The 24,156-nt window shown below is 45.0% G+C and overlaps 1 protein-coding gene across 1 annotated transcript in view; it reads left to right on the top strand.

Annotated features, from left to right (window-relative positions):
* The first annotated feature begins 6,897 nt into the window (after window positions 1–6,897).
* The window catches only part of ARHGEF26 (Rho guanine nucleotide exchange factor 26), a 115,899-nt gene continuing 98,640 nt past the window's right edge, over window positions 6,898–24,156 (top strand). The window contains exons 1-4 of the mRNA XM_075937745.2: window positions 6,898–7,083; window positions 7,462–8,615; window positions 10,188–10,227; window positions 13,921–14,066. Coding sequence (XP_075793860.2) covers window positions 7,545–8,615; window positions 10,188–10,227; window positions 13,921–14,066 — 1,257 coding nt within the window. The 5' untranslated portion in view covers window positions 6,898–7,083; window positions 7,462–7,544. The remainder of the gene's footprint in view (window positions 7,084–7,461; window positions 8,616–10,187; window positions 10,228–13,920; window positions 14,067–24,156) is intronic.

Genomic DNA, 24,156 nt, shown 5'->3' with positions numbered 1-24,156 from the left:
TACAATGTTTTACACACACTCCTTTGAACTTTCTCATTTCATTGTCTCTAGAAAAACGCCCTTCTAAGTTGTTTTATAACAACCTTTATTTGCAATATATCTATTTCTTCCCTCATTAAACATTTGAAGACCACATTTATTTAGGGTTTATATTTTTAATATTTTTTTATAAATTTGTATTCAGTTGTACAATGTCTAAAGTGCAGTGTGTGTGGAGATGGCTATAAAAACTCAATTATTTATTACATCGTAATTAAAGACCTATGTAATCAGACAATCTGGTAGCATATGGCTACTGCAAGTATTAATTATGGTAGATTTAGGAACACCGTTTACTCCGGTAATGTGCCTGGAGCAATACCAAACTGCTTAACAATGTAGCACGATAAGTTAGATTTGATGGTGACACAAATTAACTGTATACAAAATAAACTTTCTAATGATCATTCAAAAGAAATCCTGGCTATCTACTATTAACATGCACATTCATCTGCTATGAAAAAATAACTGATAACTACCTGGTCCTATTTTAATTTAATTTTGGGATGTGTGTTTTCCCTTGTATTCTGCAGTTAGTAGAGATTAAAATCTTTGAAGTTAATTTATTGTGTTTTCCCGCACTTATGGCTATGGCATTTCCCTCTATCCTTGTTCTTGAGAGAGAGAAGCATATGTTTTTTCATATGATTGTGTGGAGTTCTGTCTTACTGTTGAGAGGTATACTTTTTTGTTTCATTTTTATTTGTATGTTTCTTGGCTTCCTTATAGAGTATATTTCATGTGTTTAGGCTTTATCTTTCTTTGTAGATGTGCTTGGCTCTTCTCCATGTCGCCCAGGTGGATGACCCTGTGCAGCAGGATGGTGTTGATGGTTCTCACCACCTGCAGGAAGAGACAAACAAACAAAACAGAGAATCAAAGGGGTGGGAGGCAGAGCCTTAGGAGGTCCCTGAGCCCTCCCACCCATAAACAACCCAGGAGCCACCCCCTATTAAGCCTACCTCCCCCTGAAGGTCAGTGTGAGGGCGGGACTGAAGAACCACCTCGGGACGGGGCTTCCCCCTGCCACCTCCACCCCACCTAACCTAACCCAACCCCCTCTTTCCCTAGGGTTCCCCTTTCCAGTACCTCCCCCGGGGGACTTCAGTCCGAGAGCGCCATACCTGCATGATGAGGGCTCCGATGGTTGACTTCCCCACACCGAACTGGTTCCCGATGGATCGGTAACTGTCCGGCGTGGTGAGTTTCCATAGCTTGGTGGTGACCCTCTTTTTCAGGGGGATGGCGGGTCGCATCTGTGTCCCATCGTGTGAGGGCAGGGGCGAGCCAGTTATGCAGCTCCAGGAATGTCTCCTTCTTCATGTGGAAGTTCTGGAGCCACTGCTGGTCATCCGACTGCTCCATGACAAACCAGTCCCACCAGTCAGAACTGGTGTCCAGCCTCCAGAAGCGGTGCTCCACAGTGAGATGTGGCTGAAAGAGCTGCACTCCCACACACATTCTGAGGGTCTCCTCAAGCAGCGTGGGGTCATGTTCCTGTAGGGCCTGGAGGGCAGCCTGCAGAAACTGCAGCATGTTAGTCAGGGGCCATCACATGCCCAGAGGCAGCTCTGGCTCCATAGCATGTCTCAGCCTCAAGCAGCAGATCCAGGAAGCAACTGCTTACCTAATACAGTGCCTGAACTGGTTCCAGGTTGCTTTAAATGAGAGAGAGCCTTCAATCAGTGCGAATGCTCTATTTCAAAATAGCAAATCGCTATTTTGCTTCATTTCTGTGTGTAGATGCACTATTTCGAAATACGCTGTTCCAGAAGATACCGTCCGGAATAGCTTATTCCGAAAGAAGTGTGCACTGTAGACATGCCCCAAGTAACCAAATCTCCAATAATAATTTTGCATCAAGTAAATTTCCGTCTCAGAACAAACATGATCATCCTTACACAGAAATGACATCTGCAGGGCCCAAAGCCTCTACCAAACAAGATCCTTCCTTTTATAATGTAAACTCATTTTTCCCCAAATGAACTTCCCTTATCCCTGTCACCAACAGAGTCCGAGTTAAATAGCTCTCTAATCTGCATGTTTTTCCCCTGAGAATGAAGTCCTAATCACTCATTCAACAATTCTCTGTGTCACTGATGCATAGAGTAGACTTGCAGGCCCCCCCAGCCCTCATGCTTTCTTCTTTAAAATCTCTGTGTAGTTTGTCTCAGGCTACTGAAAAAAACACTTCCAAATGGTTGCTAGGTGGCAGATCTCCACTTTGCAAAGCATTTGCTATATTGTATTACTATTGCATGTTGTAGACTAGATTGGCTGTAGGCTCAAGCCTCTATATCAAAGCTTTTCTTGTATTATTGTTTTTAAGTTAAAATATGTAGCAAAATCAAGCTCACATGTTGCAGTTGTGTTGGGGTTTTTGTTTTTGAAAATGAAGCTCCAGTCTGGAGAGGGTCCTGAACCAAATAGTGAAGGTCTGGATTCATACTTCCTCACTATTCAAGAGATTTCTGCTCTAGTATTTCAGTTGATATCTATTATACTGAGGCAGAAGTGGAGCTATAAAGTTCAGATCTGACTTGGTATCTCCCCAGACTCAGAAGTTCAGGATGGAAATTTCCATACATCTAAGGAGACCATAGGTGAGGGGGTCATATTCTCCAAACACCATGGTGGGAGGGGCAAGGAGCCGATCACCAGTTGGCAGAGAAACTAGAGGGGAAAAGGGTCTAGGATCCACCCCTTGCATGCACCAGCAATGGCAGGGCAAACGAAGCAATGGCCCCAGCTCGCTGTGCATCTCCGGCCGCATCACTTGGGAGAGGGGTGGGACTGCCCTGTACTCACCCACAGGAAGCAGAGCAATGTGGCCAGGAGAGCTAAGTGAGCTGGGGTCACATTGCCTTGCTTGCCCCACCACTGCTTAGGGGTCAGGGGAAGAGGTTGGGTGGGGTAGAGCCAGGAGAGAGTGGAGTAGTGGTAGGGCCCAGGGCATAGGGTACTTGTCCCAGCCCTTCTCCAGAAATACTGTAAAGTCCAGAAAGTTAAGCTGGAAGCCACTCTGTTGCATGGAGAAAACAGGCCAAAGGGATTAATAAAGCTCCACTTGTCTAGCTTAACCTGCTTCAGAATCATTCTTTGCACAGGGAACACCCTGCAACTTCTGAACTGACCCAGCATAGCTAAGCTCACTGAGGCTACGTCTACACTATGGGGTTTTTCTGGGATACCTGAGGTATCCTGGAAAAACTCCACCGCGTCCAGGGAACCCATTTGCTCTTCTGCTTTTTTCTGAGGAAGAGCAGGTGTGCTCTTTTGGAAGCCCTGTCTTCCTCCTTCCACAAGGAAGAAGGACTCTTCTGAAAGAGGAGGCTTTTCCAAAATTTGGCCCAGTATAGCCTCTTCTGAAAAAAATATCAGAAAAAAGTACGCAAATTGCAGTTTTCCAATAGATCAGTGTAGTCTAGACATAGCCTGAGTGGTAGTAAACTGCATCTGGAAAAGGGCTAGAGCTTATTTCCCTGCCTTGAGAATATTACTCAAACTGGATTGCAAAAAAGCCAGTCCAGCCATAAGAGAGCATCCATCCATGGGGATGTTCTGATCCCATGAGCTGAACAAATGGTGTAGACCCTAGAGAATAAGGGCACAATTGTCAATTCTAAAATAAGAGAGAGAGATTCACCACAGGTGCAACTTTCAATGTTCTTGTGTTTAAGTCTGCATTATAGGAGCACTTGAATCATGGTATTGTGGCACAAAGGAGAGGAGTCTTTTAGGGCACGTCTTTCCCTGCCATGTTGGAGATCAACATTCTGGCATTAGATTTAGAGAGTCTAGTATAGACCCATAGATCAAATGCTGAGAGCAGTTCTGGCCAACACCTGTACCCCTCACGCACTAGAGGAGTAAGGGAAGCTGATGGCAGCATTTGCTCCTGTTGGCCTCTTGCAGTGAGGACAGCACCAAGCTTAGTTTAAGGTAAACCAATTCCAGCTACACAAAATTGTGTACCTTAAGCCAGGGAGGCTCTGAGGGTGGGGGGCTCTAAGAGATGGAGGGGGGCTAGTAGTGGGGGGACTATAGAGACAGGGTTGGCACTGGGGGGCTCTGGGAATGGGGCTAATATTGCGGACTAGGGGCAGGCATGGGGGGATGCTGGAGGAGTTGGATGCAGTGGGGCTCTGAAAATAGGAGGCTGGCACTGAGGGTACGTCTAGACTGCATGGCTCCGTCGACGGAGCCATGTAAAATAGTTTACTCGGCATAGTCAATAAAGCGGGGATTTAAATAATCCCTGCTACATTAATATAAAAACGGCCACTGCGCTGTGCCGTCGATCAGCTGATCCGGCACAGCGCGACAGTCTAGGCGCAGCGCAGTCGACAAGGGAAGCCTTTTTCGACTGCTCCATTAAACCTCATTTCACGAGGCATACCGGAGGGGTCGACAAAGGTTTCCCTTGTCAACCACGCCATGTCTAGACTGCTGCGCTGTGCCGGATCAGATGATCGACGGCACAGCACGGCGGCCATTTTTATATTAATGAAGCAGGGATTATTTAAATCCCCGCTTCATTGACTATGCCGAGTAAACTATTTTACATGGCTCCGTCGACGGAGCCATGTAGACTAGACGTACCCTGAGGGTCTGGTGGTAGCAGGCTCTAAAGGGTATAGGGCTGGCACTGGGAGCTCTGAGGGTCAGAGACTGGTACTGGGGGGTTGGGTGCAGGAGACTTTGGGGTCAGTGGCTGGCGTTGGGGTAGTGATGGAGGGCTCTAGGGGTTAGCACTGGGGAGCTCTGGGGGCCAGGGCTTTTGGTTGACAGGCAACATTTTATTTGCATATTCATTATTTGCATAATGATTGTACAAATCTGCAAATAAAATGTTGACAGTCCATCAAAAGATTGTGAATGGGTTTGCTGGTATCAAAAAGGTTGGGAACCACTCCCTTAAACTGAACTTCCATGTCTAGTGTAGACCTGGCTTTACAATCAATGAAGAACATGTGTGAAGCAGGAGCGTTCATTCCCCCTTAAAAACAAAAACATATTCTGTTTTTATTTCCCTTGAAGGTACATTATGTACCACAGCCATATAAAAGTTGCAAAATCATTATAACCACAATTTTTCAAGCTTGTGTCATTCATAAGAATTAACTGCCAGTAGAATTCCTGTGTATTTATTTTCTTACTAAAACATTCTATCCTTTTCCCAGATTTGTTCTAACCTTTGGCATGTAGCAGAAGAATCTGAGCTAGCCAACTTGGATTCCCTCTCTAGGAGAAAGAGCGGGTTTGCTAGAAGAAAGTGTTTGTTTATGCAAATCTTTGGCCAACTTCAGTTTTGCCTAGTGGCCACCCCCATGGAATATAAACAGGAGGACACCACTTGAGACAGTACCGCTGTCCAGCAATTTAGTTTACTGAATGGCAGTGACCCTTACTTTGTCTCCTCTCTGAACAAGAGAGGAATTGCCTTTCAGTGTGAGATGGTATTTCATTGACAATATACACTCAATCCATCGCCTCTTGGAATGTTCAGGCACTACAGAGCTAAGGTGGGGGAACTTATATATTGGTAACCTGGCTTAGGCCTCAAAACTCATCTTATTCAGACTGCTGAAGAACCATTAGTTAGTAACTTTTTGTCACTATCACTTCACTTATCAACTTTTGGTTGAATTAATATTACATTTAATGAGGGGAAAATGTCTGATGGGGTTGTAAAAGGGCTACTGAAAACATCCCTTGGTTCACATGTACAACTTTCAGCTCTACTGAGGATGATCTAAAGTGGGAAGCGGTTCTTCCATGATGTGACTTTCTCTTTCAGATTTAGTGCCTAAGTCAGCAAGCATGTATACAAACCATTAACTTTATGGACCGCAGCAGTGAATTCAAAGAGTACTGGGGTGGAGGCACAATGAGAGTACTCCTGAAGCAGGAACAAGATCTTGGTGCACAATCTCTTATTTTTCCAGGTTTAAATGAATTCCCCCAAAGTCCACCTGAAATGAATGTTGTTTGGTTTCAGGGCTCAACCTAACATTGTGCAATCAAAGCTCAGAAACCTTCTGAAAGGTGAGTGGGGTTCTGGGGCCCCTATTCCTGTCTAGACTTAGGGCTGGTCTACATGTAAATACTGAAGCTGCACTGAGGTTGCTGTAGCACTTCCAGGAAGAGGCTACTGCTCTGGCTGGTGTAATGAACCCACGTCTGGAGAGGCAGTAGCTATGTTGCTGGGAGGAGCCCTACTGTTGGCATAGCAGTGTCTACACCAGGCCGAAGGTCAGTATCATTGTTGCGCGGGGTGTGGGTTTTTCACACGCCTGAGCAATGTTGTTCTACCAGCCTAAGTGGCTAGGGCAGAGCAGTCGGGGCCCATTGCAGCTGCACTGTGAGTACAGCTCCCACGGGCGTCCAGGGGCCTATTGTCTTCTCTCTGCTTGGTGCCTACGGAACAGCGTGGCCCTAACTCCCGCTGCCCTGGGACTATCGGGTTGTCTCCGCTGGGTGCGAGGGCTGCCTCGCTACAAACTCACTTTTAACTACAAGCAGCAGCGCTGGTGACCGGCCCTCTCCTCTGGCTCCAAACTTCCCCGAGAGGCCTGGGGTAGGAACACAGCCCGGCTGCGGGGCGGCCTGGTCCCACCCAGCCCCCGCGGGCAGAAGGCGTTCAGATGAGGCGGTAGAGCCAGGGGGACCCAAGCGGAGGGGCCCGGGGCCCGCAGCCACCCGCCCGGGGGAATCGTTCGCTCGCTACCCCAAGCGCCAGGGGAGTTGGGGAAGGGAGCGCGGTGGCTTCTCCGGGTGCCCGCAAGGAGGCGGCCTGGCTCCGGCCGGCTCCGGGCTGCAGGGGAGGTGCCTGGCTCCCGGCGGGCGGGGCGGGGCCGGCCCAGGTTGAAGGCTGCGTGGGTGGGTGGGGATCCCGCTGACCGGGGCGCGGTGGGGGCTGCGCGCTGCTTGTGCGCCCCAGTCCCTGGCAGAGGCGGCTGCGAGCGGCAGGTGGGATCTGATCGGTCACCGCCTCCCCCAGGCCAGAGGCGCGTTCCTCGTACAGCCGCTGGCGGAGATGCGGTGAGTGACCCGCGGCCGTGCCGGGGGCTGGGCTTGCCGGGCAGGCGCGGGGATTGCAAAGTTCGCCCGGGGGGGCTTGTTCGGGGCAGCCCCCTCTCCCGGCCGTGGGGCTCCCAGCAGGTGGGGCGGGTTTGCACCAGCCGGGGTCGGCTCTAAAGTTCTCCTGCGGGGCGGGAGGGGGGAGAGGTGGAGCTTTAGCTGCTGCTGCTGCGAGACCTTTGGTCTTCTCCCAGCTGCTCTGAAAACTTGTCCCGCCGCGGCGTGTGTGTGTGAGGCCCGCCCAAGGACTTTCCATCTGTAGCCCATTGGGACTGCTGTGCGGAGGGGGAGGGCGCGCGCGGAATGCCCTGGTTGTGCTCACTGCTGGTTTCTTCCTAGCAAAAGGAGAGCGTGCGGGGACTGAGCCTTGGCTGGATTTGCTGCTCCCTGCTTGTGCTGCTGGTGAGCCTAAGGGACTTGCTATGGACGGGGAGAGTGAAGTGGATTTGTCTAATAACAACATAACGCCACGGTGGAGAAGGAGGTCCACCCCCGAGCTACATATTAAGAGCAAACCTAGACCCCAGTCTTACCAGAGCCCTAATGGGGTCCTCATCACAGATTTCCCTGTGGAAGAGAGGGAAACATTCACTGTGACTCAGCCTGCTGAAAGGATAGTTACTCCTCCAGACCACAGATTAATCCCTAGGAGCCCCTCCTCCTGTCAATCCAATATGGAATTTGTGCCAAATGGAAAAATAGGGTCTCCGGAGTATAAAGCATTAACCCCCCAACTTTCTTCAAATCGGTTGTCTCAGGCTCTGCAGTTGTGTTCAGATAACTTAGTGTGCTTTACAGGTGGTGATACAGTAACCTCAGTGGATGACACATTGCTTAATTCAGTGCCGATTTCTAGTCAGTCCGCACTTATCCCAGATCATAAACAGATTGCTTTTCTGTCAACTCCTGAGTCCTTTCCTGGAAATATGCCTTTGTCGAATAACAACACAATGGCTGTTTTGCCGTTACACTCTGACCAGTTTTCTAAAAACCCAGAGAAGGCATTGATGAGTCCCTCATTGGTTTCCCTGACAGCTCCCTCACAGCCCCATTTAACTCTCCACAGACTGACATCCAATCAGAACCAGCTCTCAGAAAAACAGTCAATAGTTCTGAGTACAAACAGTCCTGCTGCCCTTAAAGTGGGGAAACAACAGATCATTCCTAGGAGTTTGGCTTCTGAGGTAAAACTGACAAACAAAACAGGCAATCAAAATGTGGAGCAGAACAAAAGGGTCCTCAAGGTCCGTAGCATGTTGGAGATGCTTAATGTGCCTTTGATAACTGATGGTGATGAAGAGGCAGAAGGTGACCCAAGCAGTCCACGGGCATTGCGAAGAGGATTGCGGTCTACTTCCTATCGAAGAGCAGTAGTGAGTGGCATTGACTTTGGCAGTTCTACAGATTTTAAGAAAAAAAATAGAATGTCCCAGCCAATACTCAAAGCTGTGATGGAGGACAAGGAAAAATTTTCTAGTTTGGGAAGAATGAAGGTGAGTAAATTGGTAGATGAAGCTTACTTTCTTTTTATTGGTGCTGGCTACTTTAAAGGTTAGTAAATTGCAGTTCAAGTATTTTCCATTAATGCTTTTATGTTTCTGAGTTCTTTATTTACTATTAGAAACTTCTTTGTGGTGTTTGATAAGTATTAATGATCACTTACAATTTCTTCAATTTTGCTTTAATGAAAACATTACTTTTAAATAACATGTTAAAGGTAACTTCATATTGCACATTTGTCAGTGAATCCTCCTGACAATTTAGTTTTTGTTAAACATTTCTAAGTATGAATGCAAATCACACCCCGTATGTGTTTGAATAGGGGATACAATGAAACCAACTTCACAAAGTGTTGCCTAAAACAAAGTAAATATAAAAGTTAAAAAAAAAAAAAAGTAGTCCAACTACCTCCCTGCCATCTCTTTCAGATAACATGTAAGGTTACTATAATTGAAACAGTATGTTTATAAAAAAAAATCTCAGGTACAAGTGAGCTTTTTAAACTGACAGTCCTTTTCAAGTATCTTGAAACAGCCTTGGATGTTCCCTTAAAAACAGAATGTCTTATTTCAGTCCTCAAGTTTAATATTTATTGAACAATAGTGTTGTTAGATTTTCTCTGGCTAAATTATTCATATTATAATGATGCAACGAAGCCTTTTTAAAAAATTGTAAACACGCTTTTCAAGCCATAAAATATTTTATCTGTCATCTTTTTGTATTTCATTTGCTTTCTACTGTTCAAGCGCTGAATGCTTTTAATAAATTGATGGATTTAAAAAAGCTCTGCAGGGTTACTTGGAATTGTGTTGTAAAGCACTCCAGGCAAGGCATAATAGCTGTAACTAGTAGAATAATTATCAAGTGCATGACAGTTCCCAGGCAAACTAAAAATTTAGGGGAAGGGGTTGGGTAGTTTCACAGAAATGACATACACAAGCAGTTTCAGTAAGTCAGATTGTGGGTCATATCACTCCATTAGTTTTTTCCTGCAGACCTCCCCCAGCAAAAGTGCTGAAGAGCTCTGCTTAAAATAGGATGGCATTATATTGCCCTCTGTCTTTATACAAAGATGACTTTTTGTTGTTGCTAGTGGTGGGTTTTGGGGTTTTTTGGATCAGTTAGATTACTAGCACATTAACATGTAAAATGTAGTTTACTAATTTTGTTTGAGGATTTTTATGATCTAAAACATTAGCTGATATGGTGCTTTATGATTTTTTTTTGTAGTTTGCAAAGAATGTAAATGTATAGGGTAGTCTAGAGTCATTGAAAAAAGGTTTATTGAATTCTTGTAAAGTTATAGTATGAAATAATTTTCATGGCTTTTATGCAGTCTGTAGAAAAAATGCAGCATGATGAATGACTAAACAATTAGAAGAAATTCCATAGCAACCATAATGTCCCATGTTTAGTAAAACAGTGGTTGTGTGTATAATTTGCTAACAGTCAAAAGTTTATAAACTAAGGAATAATTCACTCAGTGCCTTAGAAAATACTTAAGCATAATCTGTGTTGTCAATGAACTTGTGGTGTTATTTTTTTTTCCTTTAAAAAAATCCTAGAAGAAAACACTGAAAGGACAAGGGACGTTTGATGGGGAAGGTAAGCACTGGTTTTTGTAGAGACTGTTTTTTTTAATTATTATTATTTGAATGCATTTGGGGGAGGGGAGGGAAAGGAATCCAAGCTTTCAAATGGCCAAATAAATGTCAAAAGAAGCTCACTTCAAGAGAATATTTTTAAATAAAATTCTACAGTGCTTTGACATAGAAATGTATATTACCTAATTCGAGATTTTAGATTTCAGTTTTCAGCTGGAAATACTTAGAAAAATACAACTGCTGTTAAATTCAGTTTGTTGAATTGTGAATAAAGAGAGGCTGGTGTACAAATATATACAAATAAAATATCTATTATTCAGCTCCTTTAAAAACACTGTGGGATTTTCATAAAATAAGTCCAATTCCTGCAAACTAATGTCAGTGGTCAAACTACTTACATAGCTTTTTGTCTTCATTGGGGTCTATGTGAGTGTCAGGATTGACCTATGTAGATCAGATTGCCGAATCAAGGGGGAAAGGTACCATTCTCTGGAGCTTAGATACAAACCAGCTCTCATCAATGCTTATTAAAATTATCCCTGCAGTCTAACATAATCCTTTCTTTCTCATGTTTCCATTCTGACCCATAAGCTTGTAAAGTCTAAATGTCATCTTTGTCTCCACCCATTTCTGCTCCTCTCACCCTGATTTTTGATGAATTGCCTGGGTCCCCTCCTCTTTGGTTGTAAAAGAAACAATCCATACTTGTGTTATCTTTCCTGATTATGGTAATTGGTGCACTCTTTGCATGCCAATCTTTCATCTCTCTTCCCAGGCCTTTCAAAACCTGGTTGCTATGATCATCTTCCTTTACCACTGCTTTGTCTCTTTCTTTTCTTAGTTTCCCATGGCCACAAATAACACTACCCTCATCTCCTGCAAAACTTCCTTAGTCTCTCCTGATTCTATGTCCAAGGTTCTCTGCTGACTGCTCCTTTTGCCTCCATTGATTACGCCTTACTCTTTACTCTGTATAATGGCACTCAGGGTTCAGTTACTGCATTTCAAGGTTCTATAACTGAAAAGTTTATAACACTCTCTCACGTTCGTTGGGGCCTGCTGGCTATAATGAGCCTGCCCCACTCTGTGATCTTGCTGCAGTCCTGTGGATTGTAAGCTCTTTGGGCAAGGATTTAGAGTTTTTTTTGGCAGAGATCCACTATTACACCACACCATATGCAGTTATACTATGTGTTGATTATTCTGTGTTGTATGTACACGCCTTATAATCTCTAGCCTTTATGTGCAGCCCTTCAGCAGAAGTACAGTATTGATGGACATAGCAACTAAAGCAAATCTGATCAAACAGTTTGACATAAGAATTTAACAGCTTCTTAAGAACTAGCTAAGGAGCTCAATCTCTTTCACTTTCCTCCCTACAAATAAATACTCCCAGGAGCTTCTGTGTCAAAAAATAAAACAGTCTGTGCACAATATTTTAAAATTTGGCCAAATTCTGCAAATTGTATTTGTCAAAATAACACTACATAATCACCCCAGTTTAAAATATATTTTGTAATGTATTTCCAAATATGTCAGCAAATATGTCTGTAATAACAGGCACAAATTCTTTCAGAGAGAAGAGCAGAGACTTAAAGAAACCCCTATGACAACCCACTTCCTGTTTCTCTGTTCCCTTCCCCCTGCCCCCTCAGAGGTCAAATAGTGGGGGGCAGCCCCCCCTTGCAGGCCCCTCCTTGCTCAGAAACCTGTCCTCTTCCCTTCAAAAGCCTAGTGTGGTCTTCCCAAGCCCAGGCACTCACCCTTCTTCTCTCCCAGACCCTGATGCTCTGTCCTAGGCTTGCATGGAGTTTCCTGCGTGCTACCCTCTCCTTCCCTCCGGGTGTGCTGGGAACTGTAGCTGTATTCCTCCTCTCTCAGGCAGTGTCTTCTGTATTTGAGCTTGGTTTTTCTGGGCATAGGGGCACCCAGCAGCACTGCAGCCCATTTCTCTGAGAGAAAAACAATTCTGTGCACAGTGGTGAATTAATTTCTGCAAAATTCTGCATTGTACAGTGATGCACAAGTCCCCCAGAGTAAAATAGTATTGTCCAAAACACCTGTCCCATCTTTCAAGTATTATATCAGCCTTTCTCCTATGAAATGTTTTTTTATTCTTAGCTTTGTTCCTGTATTTTGAGTTCCCTCTTTCCCCATGTGCTTATGCTTAATATACAGTAAAACTCCAATTGTCCGGCATCCTGTGGTCCGGCACGCCCGATAGTCCAGCACCACCTGGAACCCGGAAGTGCTCCTCCCAGCTGGACAGTTGGAGCTGCTCTGCCCCCAGCTTCCCCAAGTCCGCTGCTGGTCAGTTTTAGCGGTGGCTGACTTGGGGAAGCCGGGGGCAGAGCAGCTCGGGTGCTGCCGAGTTGGTCCCGCAGTGCCACCCCTCACCTGAGCAGCGCTGCGGGACCAACCTGGCAGCATCCCAGCTGCTCTGCCGTCAGCTTCCCCAAGTCAGCTGAAAGGTCAGTTTCACCCACGCTGCGCAGTTCTCACTTACGCTGCGCAGTTCTCCGCCAACCCCACCCCAGACCCCTCACAGCCCCCCTTCCGGTACTCCGGCATATCTGATAATCTGGCACCCCCTGGGTCCTAAAGGTGACGGATTATCGGAAGTTTACTGTACAGGCAGTCCCCGGATTACGTACAAGATAGGGACTGTAGGTTTGTTCTTAAGTTGAATTTGTATGTAAGTCGGAACTGGTACATATTGTAGGGGAAACTCTAGCTAAACATTTCTCCAGAGCTCAGTTTTATTCTCCCACACCTCACTTCCCTCAGTCCTTTATTCTCACGCTGAGGTGTCTGCTGAGATAAGCCGCTCCGCATCTCCCTGGTCTGCTGGGGGGGGGGGGGGCGGCGCTAGCTTCACATCTCCCTGGTCTGCTGGGGGGAAGCAGCTAGTGCGGGGTTGCCTCACCCCGTTTGTAAGTAGGGATCCGATGTAAGTCGGATCCATGTAACCCGGGGACTGCCTGTATTTGGGAAAAGAGCAGGAGCACTAGAAAAAGCTAGTCTCCATGTTTAAGCTTCTTCCCCACGTGCTTTTGTTACATTTGTAACATTGAAGCACTGAGAAAATAATCTTGAGTACATATGGAAGTGTGCAGGCCCCATATTTAGCAAGTCTTGGAAGAAGGCACTTGGATATGCCCCACAGGTTCTGTCTCGATCAGTGCTGGTTTTAAAATTCTGAAGTAAAAATTTGGATTTATTTTTCCACCTTCCCCAATGAAACATGAAGATGATTTTTTTTTAAAGCCTTTATAGTGTAAAAATTGCCTCGGGCATTAGGTTTGTTATACCTTTTACTATGTGTGCATGTGATAATCGTTTTTAGTGACCTTACTGTACTGATATTTTTTTTTAAATGAGATAATTATGACACATTGCACAACAAATTTGGGGAGAATAAAGCTGTTCTCTGCGTTTCTTTAACAAAGGACACATCTGTTTTTAAAGATGCCTACTGACTGAATTAATGGTGGTACAATGATCCATTGTTACTGTGCACTGCCCATTGTAAATAACACACTATCTTTGTCTTTGTTTATGCTATCTGTGAGTAGCATCTACAGTTTGCTTTATTTCATTGTTTAAATGCTACTTATAACTCTTTGAAAATAAATAACTTTCACAAATAAGCATGGCTTTCCAGCATTTAATGGTACTTTTTTTTACATGATAGAAAATGCGGTATTGTATCAGAACTACAAAGAAAAGGCTCTGGACATAGATTCTGATGAAGAATCTGAGTCCAAAGAACAAAAATTGGATGAAAGGATAGTTATTCAGTATAAGCCCCTGAGATCAACGTGGAGCCAGCTGTCAGCGGTGAGTATTGAACGGCTACATTGCCAGTAAAAATACAGTATGCAAGATTGTGTATATGAGCAAGAATTTTATCTGTCAGTGGCATTTTCTGTTTGAAGTTTGACTTTCAGCCCTTTCTCAAATATAGTGAAAAATGCCCACAAATAATTTACAGGTTCAACCACTAAAAACTGGGACTCTCTGGTCCGGCAACAACTGTGGTCCAGAAGGGCCATGGATATTCCTTGGCCAGAGAGCCCTGATGTCCAGGAGTAGGACAAAAGAGGACTTGCGCCTGGGACTCCTGCGGGGATGATAGTGCCGGGGCCAGGAGTCCGACTGGGCAGGGATGACAGCCGCAGTGCAGTCAGTGGCAGCGTGGTTGGGACTCAGAAGCTGGCTGGTGCTGGCTGCCCTGCCAGGGCAGTGGTGCCAGGTTAGAAGTCTGGCCGGGGTGACAGCCCCAGTAGGACCTGCTGCAGCCTGGCTGGGGCTGGAAGTCCAGCTGGGGCTAGCAGAATGCCAAGGTGGTGGCCCTGGGATCAGGAGTCTGGCCAGGCAGGGATAAACAGCCTTAGTGGGGCTGGCAGCAGCCAGGCCAGGGCTGGACACCTGTTGGGGGTAGCAGCCCAGCCAGGGATAGCAGCTGCAGTGGGGCTAGTGGCAGCATGGCTGAGAGTCTGGCCGGGGACAGCAGCCACAGCGGGGTCAGTGGTAGCCTGGCTGAGGTGCGGTGGCCAGTCCGGGGGCCTGGCAACTGGCAGCAGAGCTGAGCAGGGGGACCAGAACTGACCTTCCCTGGTCCAGCAAATTCCCTCGTTTGAGACCTGTCAGGGTGTTGAACCAGGGAGGCCCAACCTATACTCAAGTGTTGTAGATATGGGCCCAAATCTGAACTACTAACTCTGCTTAGATCTTACCTACACAAATCCCTTTGCTCTTCAAGATAATTTAGTAAGGTCTATTGGAAAGAACTGTTCACCGAAAGAGACAAAAGCCAGTGTCTGTGACATAGTAAGAGAAGTATCTAAACAACAAAATTAGGCAAAATTAAATAAAGTGGATGAGATGTGAAAGTGAGTATAAGATGAAGATTTAGCAATTTCAGCCTCATTCTACTAAAAATGCTGGCCCATGCTTATCCAAGACAGTCATTAGCCACCAATGAAAATGATTGCTCAAGATTAACTTTGGATGTTTTTTGTATATTGTCAGTCTAAATACATTTGTAAGATGGGTGAAGTAATGTTTTTTACTGGACCAACTTATGTTGGTGAAAGGGAAGAAGAGCTCAGTGTAGTCTCAGAAGCTTGTCTATTTCACCAACTGATGTTGGTTGGATAAAAGATATTGCTTCACCTCTCTAAATATTCTTGAGACCAACATAGCAACACCAACATTGCAATCAAAATAAAGACTATTTAAAAATGTATTTGCTGTCAAACAAAGGATAGTGGATTGCAATTCAGTTGTACGTTCTTACAGATGACTGTCAAACTTACATAATTAAAGAAACACAAGTACACTAATGTGCTGAATGCCCATGATCCAGATAAAATTTGAACACTTAAAATCTTAAGGGCCTGATCTTGTGCTCACTTCCTATAGGGCATGATGATTACTACTCAGGCCTTCTGCACACCGGGTTTTTAGCACTGCTATAGCTATGCCATTGTAACACCCTGCCCATAATAGACAGAATTTACACTGGCGCAGTATACCTTAGTCCGAAGCATTGCATTCAAAATACTCAATTTAGTGGCAGGGACATGGCTTTCTCTTTAGATTAATCTGAGTTTGTGTGTTTGCACTTTTATTCTGTGTGTAGAAGGAGGACTGTGGACAATCTTTAGATCAGGACCATAAACCATGACTGAATTTTTTTATTCTTTTTTCACAACCATTGCTTTTCATGAGAACACTCCTGAAGGGCTGGAGGTTTACTACCCTTGAGGCTCACTGTCCTAGAAAGTGACATCATTGAGTAGAGGAGCTCACTTTATTTAGCCTGAGAGCTCTTGTGCTTTGTGTGGACATATATCTCCTGACTTCCAAAATTTGAAGAGGCCATAGCCATACTTTTAACAATTCTACCCCATCATAGAATCCTAGTGTTGCAAGAGATCTCAGAAGATCATCTAAGTCCACCCCCCTGCTAAAAGTAGGACCAGTCCCAACTAAATAAGCATCTTGGGAGACTGTCTTGGTTATGACAATCTTGCAGCCCACTGAGATGATGGATGACCACTCATGTGGCCCACTCACTAGCCTAGGTTGCCGATCACTGCTTTAATCAATATTGCCCTTTCCTCGGCCATAAGAATGGCCATGCTCAGTCAGACCAAAGGTCCATCCAGCCCAGTATCCTGTCTGCCGACAGTGGTCAATGCTAGATGCCCCAAAGGGAGTGAACAGAATAGATAATCCTCATGTGATTCCTTTCCTATCACCCATTTACAGACAAAATGTACACATGTACAACCCCCTTCTCTGCCCCAAGGGGCTGTATTTGGATGTGTGTGTATCATCTGTAATGTGCTGATTTTCTGCTAAATATTATTTATATTGCTGCATTTCTTTGCTTCTACATACAGTATATATTTGGGGAATTAAAATGGTGACCAAAGAGTTCATGATTAATAATGAGCTATGAAAGGAACACAGGTAGATTGTAAACTTGGGAATTTTAACCACCACCCATAGGAATAGTTTCACATTCTCATGTTTTGTGAGATTGCCAGACTAGTCTCTGCCCTGCATCTAATAGTTTTGTGCCTTCTGTTTTGTTTGTATGCTGTCTTCAGAAATGTTTACCTTTTATTAAAGTATATATTGATGATTGATTTTTGGAGGCATGGAAGATGGAGAGCAAAAAGTTATTTGCTGTTTGAATTGTGAGAATACTTATCAGTCCTAGTTATGGACCAGGATGACATTGTATTAGGCACTGTATAAACACAGCACAAAAAGATGACCTCTGCCCCAAACAGCCTGTAATCTAAGTATGTTGATAAGCATATCATAGAACACTAGAACTGCAAGAGACCTCGAGAGGTCAGCGAGTCCAGTCCCCTGCTCTCATGGCAGGACCCAGTACCATCTAGACCATCCCTGATAGATGTCTGTCTAACCTGCTTTTAAATATCTCCAGAGATAGAGATTCCACAACCTCCCTAAGCAACTTATTGCAGTGTTTAACCACCCTGACAGGAATGTTTTCCTAATGTCCTACCTAAACCTCCCTTGGTGCAGTTTAAGCCCATTGCTTCTTGTCCTATCCTCAGAGGCCAAGGAGAACAAGTTTTCTCCCTCCTCCTTGTGACACCCTTTTAGATACCTGAAAAATGCTATCATGTCCCCTCTGTCTTCTTCTTTCCAAACTAATGAACATGCTTTTGTAAGAATAGCTAGAAATTCCATGAAGGAGTATCGAAGAGTTTCATCTTGTGCTGTGACTATCAAAAACAAAAGGAACATTATTTTATGGCATTTCTTATACTAGCAAAAGGAAAGGCTCATTTTATTGGTGGAGGCGTCTGTTTTCTTTCTTGTATAAATAAGGTTAATTGGCTACAGGAAATCTCTTCACTGTTAAACAAATTCCTTAAGATGTTGCTGATTATTGGTAAAGATATGTAATTTATGTAAGAAGAATCTGTGTTTTTGCTGCTCTAAAGTGGCGGAAGTAGCCAGTATCATTTTAACTTTGTTTGGCAGGTGGTTTCTTGGATTCCCCTCAGGCATAACTCCAAATGTATACAGAAAAGGGGTAGTCTCCTTGATCTTCTCTCTATCCACACGTGGTTGATTTCTGGGCATAGCAAGAGGATTATAAACTGGTGCAACTTTGCTTGCATAACTAAAGTTATTTTAAAATCAGAGGAGTAGATGTGTTAGTCTCTAACAGGAAAAACTTAAACTACAAATAGTCTAGTAGCACTTTAAAGATTAACAAAACATGTAGATGGTGCAAAAGGCTATGTGGACACTTTTAAACTGATATAAATTTGGTCTGAAAGAAATGCTAGCATATTCATTATAGGGATATGAAGGACAAGTTGACTATCCGATAAGCAAATAGGGTATGTCTACACTACAAAGTTAATTCGAACTAACAGACGTTAGTTCGAATTAACTTTGATAGGCGCTACACACGCGAACTGCTAGTTCAAACTTAATTCGAACTAGCTGCACGCTTAATTCGAACTAGGTAAACCTCATTCTACGAGGACTAACGCCTAGTTCGAATTAAGTAGTTCGAATTAAGGGCTGTGTAGCCACTTAATTCGAACTAGTGGGAGGCTAGCCCTCCCCAGCTTTCCCTGGTGGCCACTCTGGGCATGACCAGGGAAAGTCTTCTGCCCCCCTCCCAGCCCCGGAGCCCTTAAAGGGGCACGGGCTGGCTACGGTGCCCGTGCCAGGTGCAAGCCTGCTAGCACCCAGCCAGCAGACCCTGCACTTGGCACGGCTCGAGCCAGCCACCCGCCGCCACCCAGCCCTCCACCTCTTCCCGGGACCAGGCTGGCGGCTCCCGGGAGCCTGCCCAGGTCCGCAAGAGGCAAGCGCCCGCCTGGTCTAGTGCAGACATCGTGTACCTCATCCACGACCTCCGCACTAGGCACAGGAAAGTGGCCATCTACGGCAGGATAGCTGTCAGCCTGGCCACCCAGGAGCAGGTGTGCATGAAAATCAGGGTGGTCCAGTGAGCTTAGAATAGTCGTACTGGGTCAGACGAAAGGTCCATCTAGCCCAGTAGCCTGTTTGTCAACAGTGGCCAACACTAGGTACCATGGAGGGGATGGACCGAAGACAATGACCAAGCCATTTGTCTCGTGCCATCCATCTCCAGCCTTCCACAAACAGAGGCCAGGGACACCATTTCTACCCCCTGGCTAATACCACTCCATGGACCCAACCTCCATGACTTGATCTCACTTCTCTTTAAACTCTGTTATAGTTCTAGCCTTCACAATCTCCTGCAGCAAGGAGTTCCACAGGTTGACTATTTGCTTTATGAAGAAGAACTTTCTGTTGTTAGTTTGAAGCCTGCTACCCATTCATTTCATTTGGTGTCCTTTAGTCCTTCTATAATGGGAACGAATGAAGAACTTTTCTTTATGCACCCTCTCCACACCACTCATGCTTTTATAGACCTCTATCATATCCCCCCTCAGTCTCCTCTTTTCTAAGCTGAAAAGTCCCAGTCTCTTTAGCCTCTCTTCATATGGGACCTGTTCCAAACCCCTGATCATTTAGTTGCCCTCCCCTCTCCCACCCTCTCTCTTCCCCTCTCCCATCTCCTTTTCCCAGTCTCCCTGAGTTTTGTTCAATAAAGAGAGTTTCTATTTTTGAACACACATGTCCTTTATTTTGTACATCAGGAAAGGGGGCTAGGGAGGGGTAAGTGGAAGGAGGTGCGGGAGGAATGGGGTACGAGCCCCCGATGGGGAGGACTGGGCTGGCTCTGTGGGCTCCTCGGGGTGGAAGCTCTCCTGAAGCCCCTTGATTGACCCCCCCCTCCGGATGGCAGCCTGCGGCAAGTGCAGCCGGTCTGATGGCCGAGTGCTGTGATGTGCCCAGTGTGGGCATTCAGGGCACTCCAAGCCAGGACTGCTTTGCAAGCGGGGAACCCCTGAGAACTGTCTGTCCGGGGTGGGGGTCGGGTCCCTTTAAGCACAGCCCTCGGCTATTCTGAGACAGCAGCTCCACGCTCTAAGTCCTAATCTGATGCCCTGCCGGCATTGCTTCCGGCCATCCTTAACCTCGGTTCAGGGTCCACTCAGTGTGGACATGCTAGTTCGAATTAGCAAAACGCTAATTCGAACTAGTTTTTAAGTCTAGATGCGCTAATTCGAACTAAGCTAATTCGAATTAACTAATTCAGTTCGAATTAGTGCTGTAGTGTAGACATACCCATGCTTATCAGATAGTTGACAAGCTTGTCGACTAGTTGCTCTCTCTGCCCCCTTTACTGCCTCTATCAGGCAGCAGGGCGGATGGGAGGGTGGAGAAGGGGGTACTTCAAAGTGGCAATGCCACGTGGAGCCTGGGGCCAGACCCTGGGCTCCCTGCATGCTGCCTTTTTGAAACACCACCACGGGAACTCGGTGTCAAGCTCTCGTGGCAGCATTTCAAAGTAGCAGCATTGCACGGAGCCCGGGATCAGCTGGAGAGTTCCCATAGGGCTGTTTTTGCACTTCAGAGGTGGAGATGCCCTATCGAATAGTCGATGAAAAATGCATTGACTTCAGTTAGTCAGTTTCCCACAATTCAATATCCCCTAATTTAATAATAGGTTTAAATTACATTGAAATACACCATTATAAATAAAAGCGTCTAAGAGTAGGGATGTCTATGTGGAGGCTTATCAGTTAATCTCAACTACATGCGTTTCCTTCCCTCCCTCCCACGCTGCCTCTGTATCAGAGGCAGCAAGGGTGGGGGAAGCAGGAGCTAGTGCTGGGGGGGGGAGCTGACTTAAAAACCAGTTCCCTGCCCCCCCCAGCACCGCTCTGCGGTGCTGCCTGCCCCCACATCTGTGCTGCTACCTCTTAGAAGCCAGACCTGCAGACTGCTTCAGAGGCATGGAGCCAGAACAGGCAGGGAGCCTGCCTTAGCCCCATTGTGATGTTGACCAGGAGCTGTGTGAGGTAAGCCTGCACCCCTTCCCCATGTCCTAGCCCTAAAGTCCTCCTACACCCCAAATTCCTCATCCCCAGTCCCACCCCCTGCCTAATGCCAGACCCCCTCCTGCACTTTAAACCACTCATCTCCAGCCTCATCCCAGAGCCCCTACCTTCTTCCACACTGTGACCCATTTGCCCCACTCCAAATCCCTTGGGCCCCAGACTGGAGCCCCCTCCTACATTTGTTTGGCCCTACTTCAGAGCTTGCATCATCAGCCAGAGCACTCACCCTATCCTGTATCCAATCCCCCTACTCCAGCCCAGTGAAAAGTGAGTGAGGGTCGGGGAGAGTGAGCAACAATAATGCTAAGTGGAAAATCCCAAAGTTACCAAGCTTGTATGTCTGGTCAGAATCGGAAAAGTTAGAAGTTCCACAATTTTACCGCAAATTTAATCCTTTGAATGCTGCTTTTTGTGTTTTTTGGATGCCAGAGGAATGGGCACACTTTTTTTTTTTGTTCACTGCATTCTTAAGCTATTGTAGAACATCTTTTCTGCAAAAGGAATAAAAAAGGATTCACGTAGTTATAAAATAAAGAGGCCACATGTTCACAGGTCAGGTTGTTTGCTTTGACAGCTTGTACTGCTGGCTGTTCACAACCTAAATCATTATGTTGTTATGATTTAATAAAATCCTACTTAGGTTGTAAATTTCATAAGAGCGGTCTTACTGATGTTGGCACCTTTGCAAACCCAGTTACTATAATAGGAGTTGTTTTACCTTTATGTGCCTTATTTATAATGGGTTAAAGTCTTCATTTGTTTTGTACTATGGACAGCTAAACATATATAAAAGCACATTGTTTAAGTACTTAGCAGTTCAGCTGGCTTATTCCACTGATACATTGCCAGTTAATGAAATCTATTTTTATGGACCAATTTAAAATACAGTCAGTGCAATAAAAGTTTTCTTTTTTTGCCCCCTAAAGAAAACTCCAGCAACACTGTTCCACATTTTTTAGCTAACTGCAAATGTAAAGTAATTTTAGTTGCTGTTGTAGCTCCTGCAACAAACAAATGTTAAGCAATAAAATACAAATGTCTGCATGTTTTAGGGTTTTATCTTTGCATTGTGTAAATAACAAGGAGACTACTGGGAGGAGTTCACCTATTTCTTTATTACACGTATGGTGCTAATGTGATAATCAAGCCCCCGGCCAATGTTCTGATGAACAAGACTTCTTAAAAATATTGCGGCCAATTACAAAATAACTCTGCTTTTGAACATTTATTGGTAATTTAAACTGTCACCAGTCCTGGCATAAAAATGTTCAATTTAAATTAAAGCTGCCTTAGCCCCACATTTGTAGTTATTAATGGTCACCTTACATAACGTGTTCACCCCAACGCAGCAGACTTTGTACCAGGATCTTTGCTTACTTTTTTTTACTTGATTTCGTAAGTGGGAGGGGAGAGTACTGACCAAGAGAGAGAGGGTTTTGAAAATCAAACAGAGCTCCTGTGAAATGTGACTCAGAGTCTTAGAGACCTTACATTTTTGCTTCTGTGACAAAGTGGTTTTGTGATGTTACAGTGATTGTCCAGTAAATCATGTCATACTAGTAAATTTCACAACATGAAATGAGGGCAGGAAAAAAAAGTGGGGTTGAATACTTATCTGAGCTATCAACATATAAAAAGATGAATATAATGAATCTGGCATTTTTGAAAATACAACTTTTTAAACATCCCGGCTACGTCTACACTGGCCCCTCTTCCGGAAGGGGCATGTAAATTTCACGAGTCGTCGTAGGGAAATCCGCGGGGGATTTAAATATCCCCCGCGGCATTTAAATAAAAATGTCCGCCGATTTTTTCCGGCTTTTAAAAAAGCCGGAAAAGAGCGTCTAGACTGGCCCCGATCCTCCGGAAAAAGTGCCCTTTTCCGGAGGCTCTTATTCCTCTTACTTACTTTGAAGTAGGAATAAGAGCCTCCGGAAAAGGGCACTTTTTCCGGAGGATCGGGGCCAGTCTAGACGCTCTTTTCCGGCTTTTTTAAAAGCCGGAAAAAAGCGGCGGACATTTTTATTTAAATGCCGCGGGGGATATTTAAATCCCCCGCGGATTTCCCTACGACGACTCGTGAAATTTACATGCCCCTTCCGGAAGAGGGGCCAGTGTAGACGTAGCCGTAGAGCTTGGTTAAACCAGCTGTGCAGGCTAGGGTTGTGGTCAGCCTTTTCAGTAGAACAAATGTGAAGGTACTGAGTTGGCTTTTTAGGAGTTACACCATCCAAGAAGATCTGGTTGTAAGTAATCAATTTAGTATTCCCAACTACCTGCTGCACATATGCATGTGGAAGTTACATTGAGTTTTGAAGAACGTTTTAAAGCTTTGAAATGTCATGGCATTTAAATCTGTCATCTTGTTCAGATTCCTTTTCAAGATCTGCTTCTTCCATGATGGCTATAAGGTGTTATCTAACTAACAATGAAGTAGAAGGTCAGTTCAAGAAAGAGCTTGGATTTTATCTCTTCCACTATTCCCTCCTCCCCGTCCCCCACCCATCTTCATTTGTTATTTGTCATCTTAGATTTTGAGTTCTTTGTAGATAGGACTGTCTTTCATGATCCTTTTGGACAGTCTCTGTTGTAGGTGCTGTTGTTATACAGATAATAAAGAAAATTACAGCTCATCAATGTGATAAGAAGGCTTGTTTCTCGCTTCTTTACTTCCCAATATTTTTCTGATTATTTGATCACTTACCTATTTTACCTAAGGTTACAGCCCTTTTACTATTAGCCACTCTCCTCTTCTACCTGTACGCACTACATTTTGTGGAAAGAGATATCGCAGAATCAGAGCTTCAGAGAAGGGCAACAAGAATGACCAGGGACATGAGGAAAAATGATTGAAAGGACAGTGACTGTGTACTCTAGAGAGTAGACTCATGAGTGGAGATGTGAGAAAAGTACAGGCAGTCCCCGGGTTACATGGATCCGACTTACATCGGATCCCTACTTACAAACGGGGTGAGGCAACCCCGCACTAGCTGCTTTTCCCCCTATCAGACCAGGGAGACACAAAGCTAGCGCCCCCCCCCAGCAGACCAGGGAGACGCGGAGCGGCTTTTCTCAGCAGACACCTCAGCTTGAGAATAAAGGACTGAGGGAAGTGAGGTGTGGGAGAATAAAACTGAGCTCTGGAGAAATGTTTGGCTAGAGTTTCCCCTACAATATGTACCAGTTCCGACTTACATACAAATTCAACTTAAGAACAAACCTACAGTCCCTATCTTGTACGTAACCCGGGGACTGCCTGTAGCTTTGTATGCACTTGCCCATAGTTAGCAAAATAATTATAACATGAAACTACTTTTTTTTTTTTTTTTGAAAATTAATGCAGCAGTTGCTCTAGCATCCTCATTGGGAACTTAGTCACTTGTATTAACAGCAATTATAGAGATCTCATTAACACGTTCATA

Source organism: Pelodiscus sinensis, chromosome 10 (assembly GCF_052426305.1).
Source record: "Pelodiscus sinensis isolate ZL-2025 chromosome 10, ASM5242630v1, whole genome shotgun sequence".
NCBI classification, from domain to species: Eukaryota; Metazoa; Chordata; order Testudines; family Trionychidae; genus Pelodiscus; species Pelodiscus sinensis.
This window is presented reverse-complemented; position numbering and strand designations above follow the sequence as displayed.